General features: G+C 48.2%; 1 protein-coding gene across 1 annotated transcript in view; it reads left to right on the plus strand.

Moving 5' to 3' along the window:
• The window catches only part of PAPPA (pappalysin 1), a 235,890-nt gene that overhangs the window by 198,647 nt on the left and 20,418 nt on the right, over positions 1–16,825 (plus strand). The window contains exons 19-21 of the mRNA XM_055579788.1: positions 634–743; positions 11,279–11,350; positions 16,647–16,745. Coding sequence (XP_055435763.1) covers positions 634–743; positions 11,279–11,350; positions 16,647–16,745 — 281 coding nt within the window. The remainder of the gene's footprint in view (positions 1–633; positions 744–11,278; positions 11,351–16,646; positions 16,746–16,825) is intronic.

The raw sequence follows: 16,825 nt of genomic DNA on the forward strand, positions 1-16,825 counted from the left end.
GGGGCAGGGCCAGCGCTGGAGTGGGATTCACCAATGGCAAATGCTGCTCTCAGTCAGCTGCAGAAATCAGGGCAAGCTTCTCGGAGGATCCGACCTGGGCTTTGAAGAGCTGGTAGGATTTGACCTTGAGAAGGCCAATCAGTGGGACAATTCAGGAGAAAGGATACACAGGGGCAAGGGTTTAGAAGCTGTGACATGGGGGATTTGGGTGGAAAACCAAGCGCAGCCCAGTTAGTGGGAGTGTGTGAGGTGGTTTATGGGAGACAAGGTTGACCAGACCATGGGAGGCCATGGATGCTGGACAGAGGGGTTTGTTTTGCACTTTGTCCTGGATGTGGGCAACCCTGGAAGGGTTTCTGAACAGAGGAGGAGTAAGAGCAAACTGGGCTCAGGGCTGATGAGCGTGGCGGTGGTGTCAGCTGGACAGGAGACAAGAGAGTTGTCAGGGAGACCAGAGGTGGCCCTACTGGGTGGGGGTGGGGGCTTCTCTCTTTCCCGCTGCCCCTGAGGGAGGGATGGCCCAGACCAATGGGGTCCAGGGAGCAGCCGGGTGCATTCCAGTGGGGGGAGGGGCGGTCTTCGGCATCAGGAGACAGGGGTTGAGCCGCCGCCTCCCTCTCTGCTTCCCTGCAGGGTCAGAGTGCACCACCTCCTGCCTGGACCACAACAGCGAGTCCATTGTCCTGCCAGCGAACGTGACCGTCCGTGACATCCCGCACTGGCTGAACCCCACGCGAGTACAGGTGAGTGACTGGGAGGAAAATGACCTCATTGACCATTTACACGCCCTGGTCCTGAGTTGGTCCCTCTCCATATGGGAAAGCATCTGATGGCCACACCTGCTCTGTGGGGCAGGCACTGGTTCACTGTCATTTCTCCAACCTTAAATATTTAGTCCTTCCCCACTGGCAGCCGCTGTGGTAGCATCCCATTGAATCCCGATGATGGCCAGGGAGTAAGAGGACAAAGCACTTCGTTTACAAATGAGGAGACTGAGGCTCCAAGAACAGCTGGGGTGAAGGAGCAGAAAAGACCCCAAAGCTGCATCTGCCTGGCAGGAACGTCCTCACTCGTCAGGGCAGGGTTCACGGCTTCTCTGGTAGAAGCTCATGGACACTCCATAGCCGGGGCTTCTGGTATCTTTCTCATGCTTCACTTATGTGGTGGAAAGCAATTAATATGTGATACGGGGAACTAGCAATATTGATTGTGTATGAAGCACCTCCTGTGTTTGCGCACCCAGCACTTAGCACACAAGTCTGTTTAGACCTCAGGATGGTCCCGTGGAGCGAGGCCCACTGTCTGCATCCTCTCCTCATGGGCACTAGCCCCCGGGGGTGGGTGGTGGTCCGGTAGGAGGGTTCGACCCCAAGCCTGAGTCCAAGGGCTGTGCTCGCCCCACGGCGCCAGGCATATGTGGAAGGCCAAGTTCCCATCAGAATTGGCCAGCCCCATGTTCCTATGTGTCACCTGATCAACCGGAGCCCCCAGCGCCTACGTGGACCCCACTCGTGTCCCCTGGAGCAGCGCGATCCCTGGTGCCATGTGGCAGCTCTGGGGCATTGGCTCCGCGCATGGGAGGAAGTGAGAGATGGAGACGGGGTCGCCGCGAAGGTTCAGCTGTGTCTCTCCACCAGCCTTTCTGCTGAGGCACTGGGAGGCTCCGGTCTGCCCGCCTGCCCATCGCATATCCCGCTTGGAGAGCTGGCAGAACCTGATACCAGGTGTACTCTTTCCCAGGCGAGCTGAAGGCGCGGTGGTGAGGGCTTACTCAGCACTCCCTGCTGGCTGGCCTGCCAGCCCCTCTGCTGCCCCCTGCACCCCAGGGCTGCCGCCCCTCCCTCCTCCCCTCTTCTGCTGCCACTCTCTGCCCATCTCCAACTTAGTGCCCCTTTTCCTGCCTCTGTTTTTTTATTCTTTTTTTTTAAGAGTTGTGAGTGAAGTTTTACTGGGGGCAAATGAGGACTATGGCCCGGGAGATAGCATCTTAGATAGCTCTGAGAAACCACTCCCAGGAGGTAAGGGCAAGGTCAGGATAGATGTGATTTTGGTGAAGACAGAGAACATGCAACCAAGCACATATTTTTGCAGAAGATCCTGCTAGTCTCATGACGGTACCATTCGTCAAGAGGAGCAGATGTCACCACAAAGGATTTTCTGGATACAAGGAGATACAAGAACTGCCTGCCTCTGTTTTCACTGTTTCTCTCTTCCTTCTCCTGAGACCTCTATACCTCTTTCCACCTCCTTCCTGCCCACCTTCTTTGCCTCCATCCCTGTTGTCCTGTCTGTCTGTCTGTCTCTCTGCTTCACTCTCGCACACATCCAAGAGACCACTCTGTTTCCCTGACCTTGGGCTCCTTCATCTGTTTTTCACACTCAGCGTGCTTTTCCCCACTCCCCACCCAGAGCCCCACATAGGATCTCACTGAGCGTCCCGTGTACACACCCAGGTGCCCACACAGAGGCCATACGTCAATCTCAAGGCAGATGGAGATCATCAACACATGCCCTTCACTGTACAGATGGAGACAGGATCAGAGAGGGAGGGGGCTGGGCCAGGGTCACACAGGAAGCAGCACCAGGATCTTGACTGGGAGTTCTTTCTATGCCACCCCACCCTCCCTCAGCACCCTTCCCCCCCCACCGATCTCTCATGCACCAAAGGCAGGGGACCTACCGCTGCACAGAGCGGACACCAGAGACCTCTCTCACATCCCAAGGCCGGAGGTCTTCTTTGCCTGGGACCCAGACCAGGGCCCCCCACCCCTCTGCCCTCTGCCCGTTGGCTGAATTCCACCCTTCCCTCCATGAGCCCCGGGCACTAAAGAGTTCAGTTATAATTCATGGTGAAATAAATCCAGGGATTTGGAAGTCTGCAAAGCCCCCCTCCTCAGTCGCCCACCCGCTGCCTGCCCGCCCCCGCCCCAACCCAGGTCCCCAGTCCGCCGGCCCTTATTGATGCCGGCCTACCCGGAGAGCCGTAACGAGGTTCAGACCTCCACTGGTCTCCGGAGGCCTCATTATCCAGGAGGAAAAAAAATGTGGTAGAAAAAGGGAGGAGGGCGAAGGGCAGAGATTGATGATTTCCAGGAATCGGGCAGAAACGCTGGCCTCTGCTGCACCCTTGCCCCCGTTGTGGCGAGAGCTGCAGACACAGAGCTGCAGGGCTGGCGGGGCTGGGCCGGAGCCGGCCCCGATGGCCCCTCTGCTTTCAGAGGGCTTGCTCCGAGCACCAGCGCGAGGTGGGTGTCGGGGCAAGGCTTTGCACCAACCACTGTCACATTTGTCCCCGTGTAAGAGAGTGAGAGGTGAGCACTGATGTGTAATGGATACCCGCTGTGAACCCACCTCGGATCAGACACCTTCCTGGCTTCATTTGCACTCCTGTCTCCACCACACACGCACACGCACACACATGCACACACGCACAACCCATGAGGTAGGAATTAGTCTCCCTTTCTTCAGTAGAGGAAATGGCATCTCGTACATAGAAACCTTTTCCCTACAAGGAACTGAAGAGGGATCCAGGTCAGTTTGATGCTGCTGTTAACTCTAGCTGCCTACAGCCTCCATGATACTAATAATAAAGGGGAAATGTTTACCATTGCTTAAGTAGCTGACAGCCAGCTCTCCCCACAGATACACCCTCTGATATGTAGCACTTGCCCATTGCCGCGGTGTAAATATTCCCACCACAGCAGGCTGCTGGTGCTCCAAGTGACTGTCGCCAAACACAAGTCAGAAGAGATGGGCACCGTTTTGCCTCTCATGAGCCCCTGGGAGCCCGCTGTGGCCCACTCCGGGCGCTCACCACATAGCAGGCTCTGTTTTAAGCATTAGACATAGGTTGGCACATATGAGGAGAACAAGGACCACCTAGGTGACTTGGAATATCGACACTGAGCTCATGTGCCGGGTGAGTGGCCTTTGTGAAGGTAGGCCCATGCTCAACGTGTTGACCCTGGCATGCCCTCTGGGGCCCAGGGCACAGCAGATGCTCCCGTTTGCAGTGGCTGAGTCAAGGGACCAAGGTTCAAGACAGCCCAGGCACCTGCTTGCTGCATGTGCCAGAGATTCCCCTTCTGTGAAATGAGAGTTAGACTGAAATCAAGAGTCACAGACTCAAACACCGATGGGAACCAGGTAGGTGGGATAAATGGGTGAAGCAGACCAAGTGCGTCGCTTTGTATTCTAAATGCTGAAGTCCCGTCGTTGTATTAGTATAGATACAAAACAGAAAGACTGAAATAAACATGCCTGTGTGTGTACTGCCCAACCCAAGAAATAAGGTATTGCAAATGCAGTCACTTTCTTACTGACATAAAGCTCACATGCTAATCTTGAGCATAAGGCTTGGTCAATTTGTGTGCTGTGTCCACTCGTGAGGTCCAGATCGGGGTGGGGACCCGTACAGCTTCTCAGACACCTTTCCACGCCAGGCAGCGCCTCCACCACCAAGGTCTCTTCTGTTGGTTTTGCTTAGTTTTGAACTTCATGTAGCTGGAATCTTAGCATATATATCCAAAGAAATTCTTTTGTAGCCATATGTTTTACCTTCAGAGAAAAACACTCTGTCCTGTCCTTTCTTTCAAGCTCTCCCCCTTTTCAAGCTTCTTGCCACACGTGCACTTTGCAAAGCAGTGAAGATACAGAGAAACCTTCCTTGGATATAATCAATAGGACAGTGCAAACTCTCTGTGATAGATGCAAATACCCCTCGGGCTTAAGGCTGGACAGGCTGCAGGGAATGGTGGGGACTGTGGTCAACTGAGAAACACACTCTGGCTGCCAAAGGGGGAGCCGCCAGCTGAGTGTGACAGCATGGAAATGTGGGCTCAGTGTGGCCAGATTTTCCCTGTTTCCTTGGGTATAAGAAATCTGAAGTCTTTAAAATATGAAGTCTCTCATTTTTAAAATATGGGCAACTAATTTGACTTTGAGCACTTCGTGTGCCACACTAGACATTTCTGTGGGCTGTGTAGCCTAGAAGCTGTTGGCTTGCCACCTCTGGATGAGACACTCTTTGAAGCTGGACGTTCAGAATTCAGGGGGCAGCCCCTCCTGCATCAGCCCCTAAGGAGCACCTCCAGTCTGCCCTGCAGTCCCCCTGCTTAGGGTGCAAAGAAAGCTCCCCGATAGGAAGTGCAGCCCCCAATCTCAGAGGGGCATAATGCCTCCCTGTAGCTAGGATCATACTGTCAACTCCAGGAGATGGTGAAGGACAGGGCAGCCTGGCGTGCTGCAGTCCATGGGGTCACAAAGAGTCCAACACGACTGAGCGACTGAACAACAACAACAACAGCTGGGATCTTGGCTTCTTTAAAAGCTTCTGGAAAAAGGATGGGAGGAAAGAAAAGAGAAAGGGAGAGAGGAAAGGAGAGTTGAGGAGGAGGAGAGAGAAGGAGTTAAGGAAAGGGAAAGCACCACATACTGACCCTCTGTTGTGACATGACAGGTACTTTTTGTGAGGAATTCATTAAACTCCAGTGAGATCAATATTATCACCACTTTACAGAGGAAGAAGCTGAAGTTCTCCGACGTTGTCACTGCCCAATGCACGTAACTTGCGTGATGGAATCAGGATTAGCACTCAGGACTAAGGCTGACACATTCTGTCCTACAAGACAACCATCTTACACATTATAAGTAATAAACAAGTGAATACATCAGACAAAGGATGCACAATTCATTCCTTGAAGAGAAGGTATCAGACTCTAAAGATCAGAGGTAGAATGGTTCTGAGTGAAGACAAAGTCCAGTCTGTGTTTGTTCTGAGTGAAGACAAAGTCCAGTCTACACAGCGTGTAGAAGGAGACATCCTGTGCCCAGCAGGGGAAGCCCGGAGGTGGGGAGATGTGTTCGAAGACCAGCAATTTCTCATTCACTCTGGGATGCACTTATACATTCACTCATTTGGTCATTTATTCATTAACTCTTTCAGTGAACATAGATTAGGTACCTCAAAATGGAAGACGTTCTTCAAACAAGGGATAGAGGGTGGAAAATACCTAGGTTTAAAAAAAAAACAAAAACTTACGCAGACGAAAGCCAGAAGCTCAGTAACTGATAAAAAAGGAAAAACAAACAGCTTATGCAGCTGACCCACAGGAGGTCCTATAAATAAGGAAAAATAAAGGAGAAAGGAGGACTTGTCCCAGAAGACATCAGAGGGGGTATCAGGTCTGGGCTTGGGACAAGGGGGTTCTTCTAAGACTCTTTCTCACATCTTTGGCTCTGCTTGGGTTCGTCTTCTCTGGGGTTCAGCTTTTAAACACTCTGCTTCTGCTGCATTTGTCTCAAAGCCCCTCCACCTTTCTGAACCTTGGTCTTCCCATCTGTCAAAAGAGTAAGTGTTTTTATGCTTACCGGTTTGGGAGCGAGAGGGTTTTGAAGGAAGATATAGTTTTCAAATTATAAATCTGGAAATAGGACAGATATGAGTTTAATTCCTGACTGTCATTACCTATGTGTATGATTTGGGGCAGGTTATTTAACTTCTCTGTACCTCAGTTTCCTCTTGCATAAACCAGCATCAAAAATTGTACATAAATATTGTATGATATCACATATATGTGAAATCTAGAAACTGTACAGATGAATCTATATACAGAAAAGAAATGGACTCACAGATACAGAAAACAAACTATGGTTACAGAAGGGGAGAGGGAGGGAGGCAAGGACATATAGGAGTATGAGGGTAACAGATACAAACTACTATGTATAAAGTAAATAAGCAACAAGGATTTAGTATATAGCATAGGGAATTATGAGGCGGGAATGGCAACCCACTCAGTATTCTTGCCTGGAGAATCCCATGGACAGAGGAGCCTAGTGGGCTGCAGTCCACAGGATCGCAGAGTCAGACACGACTGAAGCAACTTAGCACAACACACAGGGAGTTATACTCAATGTAATAACCTATTTTAGAATATAATCTGAAAAGATAACTGAATCGTTTTTCTGTATGCATGAAAAAAGTACCTATATCATATATATTATATATATGGACCGATATCATAGTTATGGTAAATGTTAAATGAAAATTCTGAGCACAAGGCTTGGAGCATAACATGTGCTTAATAGAGGGTTTTGTGTTGAGGAGGCGAGAGGAAAACCGTGATGGAGCTGTCAGTGGTCCTGTGCTGATGATGTGGTGATGGTACTATTGATGATGATGATGGTAGTGGGGGCGCTATGGTGAAGATGATGGGGCTGGTGTTATGGATGATGGTGATGGTGGTATTGGTGGTGGTGATGGTCATTGCAGCCAAGAAGAAGAGACAGTCTATTCTTCCTATGTAGCAAGGCAGGAAAGAGAGCTGTCTTACAAAGCCTCGTCTGAAAGGGCTCTGACTGGGCTGGAGGTCTCACTGGCATCAAGAGGAGCAAGGCTGGCCTCTGTGGGGACCCATCTGGGGTCTCCCAGCACATGGTGTAAACAGCCTAGTCTTTCCTTCAGCTCCTGCTGCCTCCCCTTTCCTACTCCTCCTGGCAGACAGAGCGGCCCTGTAGGGAGACAGGTGGGGCATGCAGCCCTGAGGAATAGTGGAAAATCCAGAAGACTTGGAAACATAAATAGGCTCATGCAGATAGTATAAAAGTCCTTTTTCTGAACTCACGTCAGGTAAACCTCAACTGACAGAAACTTGTACAACCACACCGAGACACTCCCACGGATGGATTAAATTAGGTCTCAAATAAACAGGGGGTGGGGATGGGCATCGAATCCCTTGTGGATCCTGACCCTGCTGTTTTCTACTACTTGAGTTCGGTTCAGTCCCTCAGTTGTGTCCAACTCTTTGCACGTATTTTTTTTTGAACCATAGCCTAAATGTTCCTCCAACATCCCTGAATGTTGGCCTGGAACAGATGCTCAGACCCAGAGATGGAAGTCTGGTTAAAACTTGCCAGATGATGGAAGCAGGTAGTCCCCTCCACTTCTGGCCCCCAGGGTTAGGAAGCAGCAGGGTGAGAAAGTAGCTGAACTGGAAGGATGGGACTAGACTTCTCACATTCCTTCACTGGATCAACATGCATTTGTTTGCTATGATCCATCCTGAACCTCGGGGGTGGGGATGGGGGCGAGCAGAGATGTCTAAAACCAGGTCTGCCCTCTTACCCACAGCTGTTAGTCTTGGATTAACCATTTCTACATACTTTCTCTTAATGCATCTTCACAAGCCTGTGACATTTTCAGGACCCATTTTGCAGATGGGAAAACCTGACCTCAGTGGAAATTTCAAGTCAGAAGTGCAACCATGCCTGTCATGCCTCAGTGCTCAATCTCTCCCACACATCACCTTGTGTTTTAGGAGAAGGCAGACAGTGTCAACAGAGGCAGGAGGGGCTAACGAGTAGATTTCACCTTGTGAGACTGTAATTGGCAGATCCTAAGTTAGGTCGTTTGTCTGAGATCTGTAATTAATTCAGTGTACACTAAACTGGTCCTCTAAGCTAGACACGCTGCTGGGCTTTCCAAATGCTTTTCGGCTGCTCCGGAAGAAAAAGTGAACATATTAATTGCTCAGCCATGTCCAACTCTTTGCAACCACATGGACTGTAGCCCACCAGGCTCCTTTCTTCATGAAATTCTCCAGAGAATACTGGAGTGGGTAGCCATTTGGAGTGGGTAGCCATTCCCTTCTCCATGAGATCTTTCCAACCTCAGGATCAAACCTGGGTCTCCCACATTGAAGACAGCTTCTTTACTGGCTGAGCCACCAGAGGAGCCCAGGAAGACAAGTAAAGAAAACAACAAGTGTTCCTTGGTAAAATCATCTCTATTTTGAGATGGATCCATTCATATATAACATAAATATTGACTGATCATCCTCCATGTACTAGGCACCATTCTAGGCATAGAAGACCCAGGGTGAACCAGAGAAATGGGACAGAGAAGCAAGGCCCCCAGTCCAAGCTCAGCCAAATCCTGGAGTCATGTGATCCCACGCTCACCAGGAAACCTCATCACAGCTTTGCTCCCACATAGGTCTGCCCTTGGGGAGAGAATGGGCTGGTCACATGGATTTTCCACAGTCTGACCCTTGTGACTGCTCATTTCTTAATTAAAATTAATCAACTGGCACTCTGCTGAGCCCTGACCATGGAGACTTCAATGGCTGCTCCCTGACACAAAGTTACCTGACCAAGCTAAGCATTTGCCTCCAGGTTATTTTAATTAATTTTTTAAAAATAAATCATTGTAGGATCTCCCTGGCGTCCCATGGTTAAGACTCTGTGCTTCCAATATAGGAGGCGTAAATTTGATTGATATTCAGAAAGCTAAGATCCCAGATACTGCATGGCTAAAAGATTAAAAATAGATAAATAGATAAACAAATCATTGTAATCTGGCATGAAAAGTAGGGCATCTATGGCGGAATAGAAAAGGGAGCTTTTGGGATTGCGACCTTAGCCCCAGGCCTGATGCTGTTTGATTTTCCTGGTTGTGTTTCTCTTTATTTTTTCACCTCCTTAAAAAATTACTGTGTTGGATTTTATGTTATGAGCCACCTTAAATCATTCCTAAAAAATATGCTTAGTTTCATATGTTGGTTTCTTCACTTAACAGCTGTGGAGCTTGGGGAATTTCTTCTCCTTATGACATAAGATTAATGCCCACCACCACCCCCTGCATGCTGGTGAGAAATAAATAAGAAAATGAATAAAGTAAATAGCACCATAAATGCACTCCATACATTTTAGTTGTCATTATAATAATAATTGTATTAAGGGCGGCTATAAGTGAATGTATATACATATACCTTAAGTTCTGCCTGAGGGGGTTGGGGAAATCATCACAGAGGAAGGTAGTCTTTTTTTTTTTTAATTCTAAATTTATATGCTATTTATTTATTTATTTTATTGGAAGAGAAGGAGGCGACAGAGAATGAGATGGTTTGATGGCATCACTGATTCACTGGACCTGAGTTTGAGCAAATTCCAGGAGATAATGAAAGACAGTGAAGCTTGGCATGCTGTAGTCCATGGGGTCATGAAGAGTTAGCCACTAAACAACAACATAGTTAATTTACAATGTGTTATTTTCAAATGTACAGCAGAGTGAATCAGTCATACATACATCCACTTCCCAGGTGGTGCTAATGGTAAAGAACCTCCTGCCAATGTAAGAGACATAAGAGATGCAGGTTCTATCCCTGAGTTGAGAAGATCCCCTGGAGGAGGGCATGGCAACCCACTCCAGTATTCTTGATTGGAGAATTCCATGGACGGAGGAGCCTGGTGGGCTACAGTCCCTGGGGTCACAAAGAATCTGCCACAACTGAAGCAACTTAGCACACCCAGCACTCTTCTTTAGATACTTTCCCCGTACAGGCCATTACAGAGTATTGAGGAAGGTAATCTTGCACAGAAACGTAAAAGATAACTAAAGATTCTTCAGGTGACAAGATGAGGAAGACCTGCCATGAAGGGGAGCAGCAGGGCCAGAGTTACAGAGATAGGAGTGTGAGCGCCTCGGGAATGGTGGTGGTTTAGTCGCCAAGTCCTGTCCGACTCTTGTGACCCCAAATGGTGAGCTGGCCTGTATGGTGGCAGCAGGTGGAAGCAGAAAGGATTTTCTGCCTGTCTGGGGTTCCAAAACCAAAGGTGCGTTCATGCATCCTCCAGCCCACTGCTCTCAAACTGTACTGTGTATCAGAATCATCTGGGAAAGCTTGTTTTTAAAACACAAGAGTCCCAAGTCCTGGCTTCAGGGATTTAGACACCCTAGACCCAAGGCAGTGAAGAGCCTGCCGTTTCAGCGTGCTCCCGTGCGATTGTGATTAGGGTAGTCCTCAGTGTCGACTTTGGGCAGTCCTCTTCCATGCCTTGCTCCACCTCCCTGCTGCAGCCACGCACTTGGACATGCATGTGCTCACGTGTGCAAGTGCATGCGTGCACACACACACACAGACACACACACTCTACCCTTCCTCCCACCTTATCCCCGACTCTGTCCACGGGGCAAACAGCCAGGAATTTCCTGAAGTGCCTTTCCGGTCATGTCCCCATCCTGCAGGTCTGCTTCTCCTCCTCTCGTATTCCTGCCAGAGAAATACAGAATCACGACCCCTACAGTGAACACAAACATTATTTTAATCTTGTGGCTCCAGTTCAGGCAGGTACCGGGGCAGATTCTCCATGTAAATGCCAGGGTGAGGTCAGGACTCAGAAGATCCAAGAAAGGAACAGGGGCATTGAATGTGATTCCAGTAAAGAGATGGCTCCCTCGCAGCCGCAAACCCATCTAACCTCTTTCTCCCTCTCTCTGCAGAGAGTTGTCTGCACGGCTGGTCTCAAGTGGTATCCTCACCCTGCTCTGATTCACTGTGTCAAAGGTTGTGAGGTGAGTTCCTCCAAATGGTCCCACTATGGTTATCCCTCTTATTGTTAATCATGGTAACATTTCCTATGCCTGCTAAGTGCTTTAAATACCCCTTTAACAGACTTCTTGGATAGGAGTCAGCAGGCCTGTTTTACAGCTCATGAAACTGATGCACAGAGAGGGCAACAAACACACTCAGACACACACTGAATGGCTAACAGAGTCAGGATCCCAGACCAGGTATTTCTGGCTCAATATAATATTGCCTCTGAAAGGGAGACTGGGAGTGAGGGAGTCCATGATTTAGCAGCTGTAATACACCAGACATTTTACCAGCATTGACTCATTTAACTTTTCAGAACCACATGAGGCAGGTTTCTTTTTTTTAATTTCTACTTTTTCTGACACCATTAGCTTCAGATCACTTCTGCCTCACGTCTTTGTCATTCATGTGTTCATCAACTCCAGAGGAGATAGGGGGCACCTTATCCCAACCGCTTAGAGCTGGAGGCGGAACAGCTCCTCTGACCCTTTAGAGAAGCCATACCTTGGAACTTGGCATTTTGGAGCTCTGTCCCTGGGTATGGGTGATAAGCTTGGGGAGGGGCAGCGCCAGGGTACTTGGCCTGTCACCTGTGTTCTCAAGGGGGTCCTGTCCTTGGAGGTCAGAGACATTCTGTGCACCTCTGTGCCCACCTGAGTCTTTTCAGCTGGCATCAAAAGGAAGCCCCAGATCCCATCCAGGTGGATGTCCACATCTCTGTGGTCCCCTCAGACCTCTCTCAGGAAAAGCCAGGTGGAAAGGACTAGACTGCTTAGGAAACTTTGTATTTGATAGAATTCTTAAAATGTCACAACCAGAATGCTCTTCTAAATCATGGGGAGACTGAGACCTAGCTAGCAGCCAGCTCCAGCGTTTGATGGAATGCCAAACTGGAACGGCTCTTAATGTGATCTAGCCTCCTCATTTGTTGGGTAGACTGGAAGAGGGATGGGGGGATGGAGCAGTCCAATGCTGCACAGCATGACAGACATAGAGCTGAAGCATGAACCCAGGCCTCCTGACTTCCAGGCCTGTGAATTTTCTCCTCCACTGGCCACTCCTGCCCACAGACCAGCCCTCACCTGTCAATGTCACAGGACAGTCCCCGGGTCCTATTTCTTTCTGTGTGTGGGTTAGGGACCTCCTGTGGCATCTTCTTAAGGCACAGGACACTGTAGTTTTTAAGAACTCCCTTTCTCCCAAGATTCAGCAGAAATGGCAAAACCGAAGCCAAGGGCCCGAGACAGTTGCATCCTGCCATCTCTCTGGATCGGTCCAGCATTTCAGAAAAAGGAAGCTTGGGTTACCTGGGCATGCCTTCTGCCGAGTCGGCAGTCTGGGCGACCAGTGTGACAGCAGAATTCGATCCCTCCTTTGACTCAGCACTAAGACCTTGGAGACCCTCACCTGCCCGGCTCTGAGCTCTGCCAAGTGATGCTTATCATCTTTGCCCTTGCAGGTGCCCCCTCGTCCCCTTGCCTTCTCATAGTTTGTCTCTTATCTGGGCTGAAAAGTATGCTTAGAAAAGACACAAATGCTGGGTCCAGGGAGGAGCTATCACCCTGGAATATCTACAGGAGCCAAGATTGATAAATGGTTTGGGAACCTCGAGCCCCCCTACTCTCTGCCCCAAGCTGTGTCTAAATTAGTAATTTAATTGCGTGTCTATCAGAGCTTCACTGGGGGCCTATTCTGTGCCCAGCACTGGTCTAGGTTCCTAGAGTGCAATGGTTTTAGTCACGTGAGAAAGGTAACTATGCTCTCTTGTGTCATCTAGATATCTTCTTACCTTTCCTCCATCCATCCATCCACCCTTTTACTGATCATTTTACAAGATAAACATGTAAGGAAAACATATTTGATAAAGGTTCGCTCAAATTGCCAGCATTTTGCTAGGAAATCTAAGATATAAAAATGGATGACATACATTCCCTGTCCATAAGGATAAAGAAGATAAAGATAAAGAAGAATTCTAAACTGATATACCAAGAACTATCAGCAAAGCAGGTCCGGGAAGCTACAGAAGCACACGGAGCCCCAGGGGATATAGGGAAGGCATTTTGCAAGGGTGATGTCTGAGCTCTGTCTTGAAGGGTGAATTGTTTTCCGGAACACACCTTTAGTAGAACTAGCAGCGTGAGAAACACCAGAGAGAGAAGAAACCTCTAAGTTGTAGAGCTTCTCACATGTGATTCTCTCTCTATAGAAAGCCTCCCTTCTCCACCCCCTGATTAATCTCCCATCTGATTAACTCCTACTCATCTTATGATCTCAGCTGAAACAATCATTTCCTCAGAGACTCCTTCATGGAGTTCTCTGATTAGGTCAGATCTTCCTGCTCTTAATTCTAACAGCGTCATGTACCTTTCCTCTCAAGCTCTTATCAAAGTTAAAATCAGCAATTAGATAAGTGAGCCTTTGAACAAAGTCTGCCTCCTCACTACAGTGTAAGGCCTGGAGGAGGAGGGGCTCTATTGGGATGGCCAAAAAGTTCATTCAGATTAGTCTATAACTTTATAGGGAAAATCCAATGTTTTAGCCAACCCAATACATTATTACTCATTATTACATCCTTTTTTTTTTTTTTTTTTTTTAAGCACAGTGTGTGACACATAGTTGGTGTTCAACAGATAGGATTGCACAGAAGATGAATGGATGAATGGATAGATGGTTGGGTGGGTGGATGGATGGATATAGCAGCAGGAAAGGGTACATAGAAGAGAGTAGCTGGTAATGAGACTGGAGATACTTTTTAGTGGCCCAATAAAAAAAGAAACACTTTTATTTTATTTTTCTTCCTCCTCTTCTTCTCCAGCTACTCCTTTACCAAGCCAGTTCTTTTTATTTTACAAAAAGGACATTTGGTTTCTGTGATTAGTCCTTATATATGATATGAGAAAGAACATAGAAAAGAGAGCCCCAGACAGATCTCCTAAGGCTCAGAAAAGAGCAAAGGGCTTATCCTTTGTGGTTGGTGTCTCTCTGCTCCAATATGAATGTAGTTAATGTATCCGTTATGGCAGTCACAGGGCAGAGTCCCACCAGAGTTCACAGCCTTGCGTATGTGCACATGCAGTTGAGCACAGCTCTCTCTGTTCTTGGCTCTGTCTTGCTAAGATCTTTTTTAGACCCTAATAGGGTAGTGATGAAATGCAATCAGGCTTAAAGAGTTGGTGGCATAAAGCCTCTGTGAATCTGGAGCACAGATGCGAGAGACAAGGATGCCACACAGGCTGGACTCCTTGTGAATTTGGTTCTCCCCAAAGCAAGCCCACAAGAAGTCAGGATGGGAGGGAGAGACTGCTGGATCACAGAGGTTGTGCTGGGATGCAGGTTAGCCAGCTGTTGACATCTTCTTTCTCATCAACAAGTCACTGAGCATCAGGGACTCCCAACCCTAACTTTAATCAGAGAAGTTTCATTTTCATTTCCTTTCTATATTAAAGGGTTACACAGTATTACCTCTGATGAGAGGAGGGGAATGTTCATTACTTTGAGGAAACAGTGGTCTAATCCCGCCTCTTTATTTTAGCACTGGGAGCCCTGAGGCCCAGAGACAATAAGCCACTTACTCAAAAGGACCGAGTAGCCAACCAGGTTAGACAGTCTGCTAAGTGCTCAGGCGGGAAATGCAACTGCTGGGGGTGGCAGAGACCCCTGCCTCTGCCCTAAGCTGACTCTGGGTTCAGATCAGTAATAACTCCATCATCTTTTCCTCATCTTTCAAGCATCACAGAGTTGGTGAAACACGGGGAAGAAAAGAGAGAAATTGGCATATTCTAGATATAACCCAGAAGGGTAAAGAAAAATGAGATGTCAGCTTAGACTGAAATCTCTACTCTGCCTCTGCCAATTTGCTCTGAGCCTCAAGGTCTTAATGTGTAAAGTGTGAAGAGCCATGCCTACCTCACGTGTTTTTTTGAGAACAAGAGGAAAACAAACATGGAAGGTGTGTGACGTCCAGTATATCTATACTCTCGTGTGAAAGGAGAAAGTGCCCGCAATCACACACCAACCGTTGTGCCAAACCCCTATGAATTCTTATGTTCAGTCTCTTTAGTTCGTTAGTTTACATTCAGCTTCCCAGTGTATTTGCATATATTTTTATTGTAAATTATGGTTGTAAATATCTACTACCAGGAAAGTAGGGGAGGGGTCAGATTTTCTTATTTCTCCAAGCGAAAGGAGCCCTGTGCTTCAGGAGGACATAGTGGTCGATCCTGTGCTTTTGCACACAAGTGTGTGTCTCCTAGCATAACTGTAGTTGAGTGGGGAAAAATCTTGGCTAGTTCAGTTCAGTGGCTCAGTCATGTCTGACTCTCTGTGACCCCATGAATTGCAGCACGCCAGGCCTCCCTGTCCATCACCAACTCCCGGAGTTCACTCAGACTCATGTCCATCAGGTTGGTGATGCCATGCCATCCAGCCATCTCATCCTCTGTCGTCCCCTTCTCCTCCTGCCCCCAATCCCTCCCAGCATCAGAGTCTTTTCCAATGAGTCAACTCTTCGCATGAGGTGGCCAAAGTACTGGAGTTTCAGCTTTAGCATCATTCCTTCCAAAGAACACCCAAGGGCTGATCTCCTTTAGAATGGACAGTTGGATCTCCTTGCAGTCCAAGGGACTCTCAAGAGTCTTCTCTAACACCACAGTTTGAAAGCATCAATTTTTTGGTGCTCAGCTTTCTTCACAGTCCAACTATCACATCCATACATGACCGGTGGAAAAACCATAGCCTTGACTAGACGGACCTTTGTTGGCAAAGTAATGTCTCTGCTTTTAAATATGCTATCTAGGTTGGTCATAACTTTCCTTCCAAGGAGTAATCATCTTTTAATTTCATGGCTGCAGTCATCATCTGCAGTGATTTTGGAGCCCAGAAAAATAAAGTCTGACACTGTTTCCACTGTTTCCCCATCTATTTCCCATGAAGTGATAGGACCAGATGCCACGATCTTAGTTTTCTGAATGTTGAGCTTTAAGCCAACTTTTTCACTCTCCTCTTTCACTTTCATCAAGAGGCTTTTTAGTTCCTCTTCACTTTCTGCCATAAGGGTGGTGTCATCTGCATATCTGAGGTTAGTGGGCTAGTTAAGAGGTTTTAAAAATGGGTGACGTGATGATTTGTCCAAAAGGATGTAGGGATTTGAAGCCAAGTAGGCCGACTCAGAGGTTTGTGAGAAGAAGAGAGACAGCTGAGTATTTACAGAAGCCAATCGCTGCTCACTCACTCCAGGATGCTAATCAGGCCTCCCTTCTTCCTGCCTCTCTCCAGCCCTTCATGGGAGACAATTACTGTGATGCCATCAACAACCGCGCCTTCTGCAACTATGACGGTGGAGATTGCTGCGCTTCTACAGTGAAGACCAAAAAGGTAGGGAGGCCAGTGCGCCGCCCTCTGCAGCCACCCCTGCAGGTGTCTCCAACTTACTGGCCCACGATCACCCCTGGGTG

The sequence above is a fragment of the Bubalus kerabau genome, chromosome 4 (genome assembly GCF_029407905.1).
Source record: "Bubalus kerabau isolate K-KA32 ecotype Philippines breed swamp buffalo chromosome 4, PCC_UOA_SB_1v2, whole genome shotgun sequence".
NCBI lineage: Eukaryota > Metazoa > Chordata > Mammalia > Artiodactyla > Bovidae > Bubalus > Bubalus kerabau.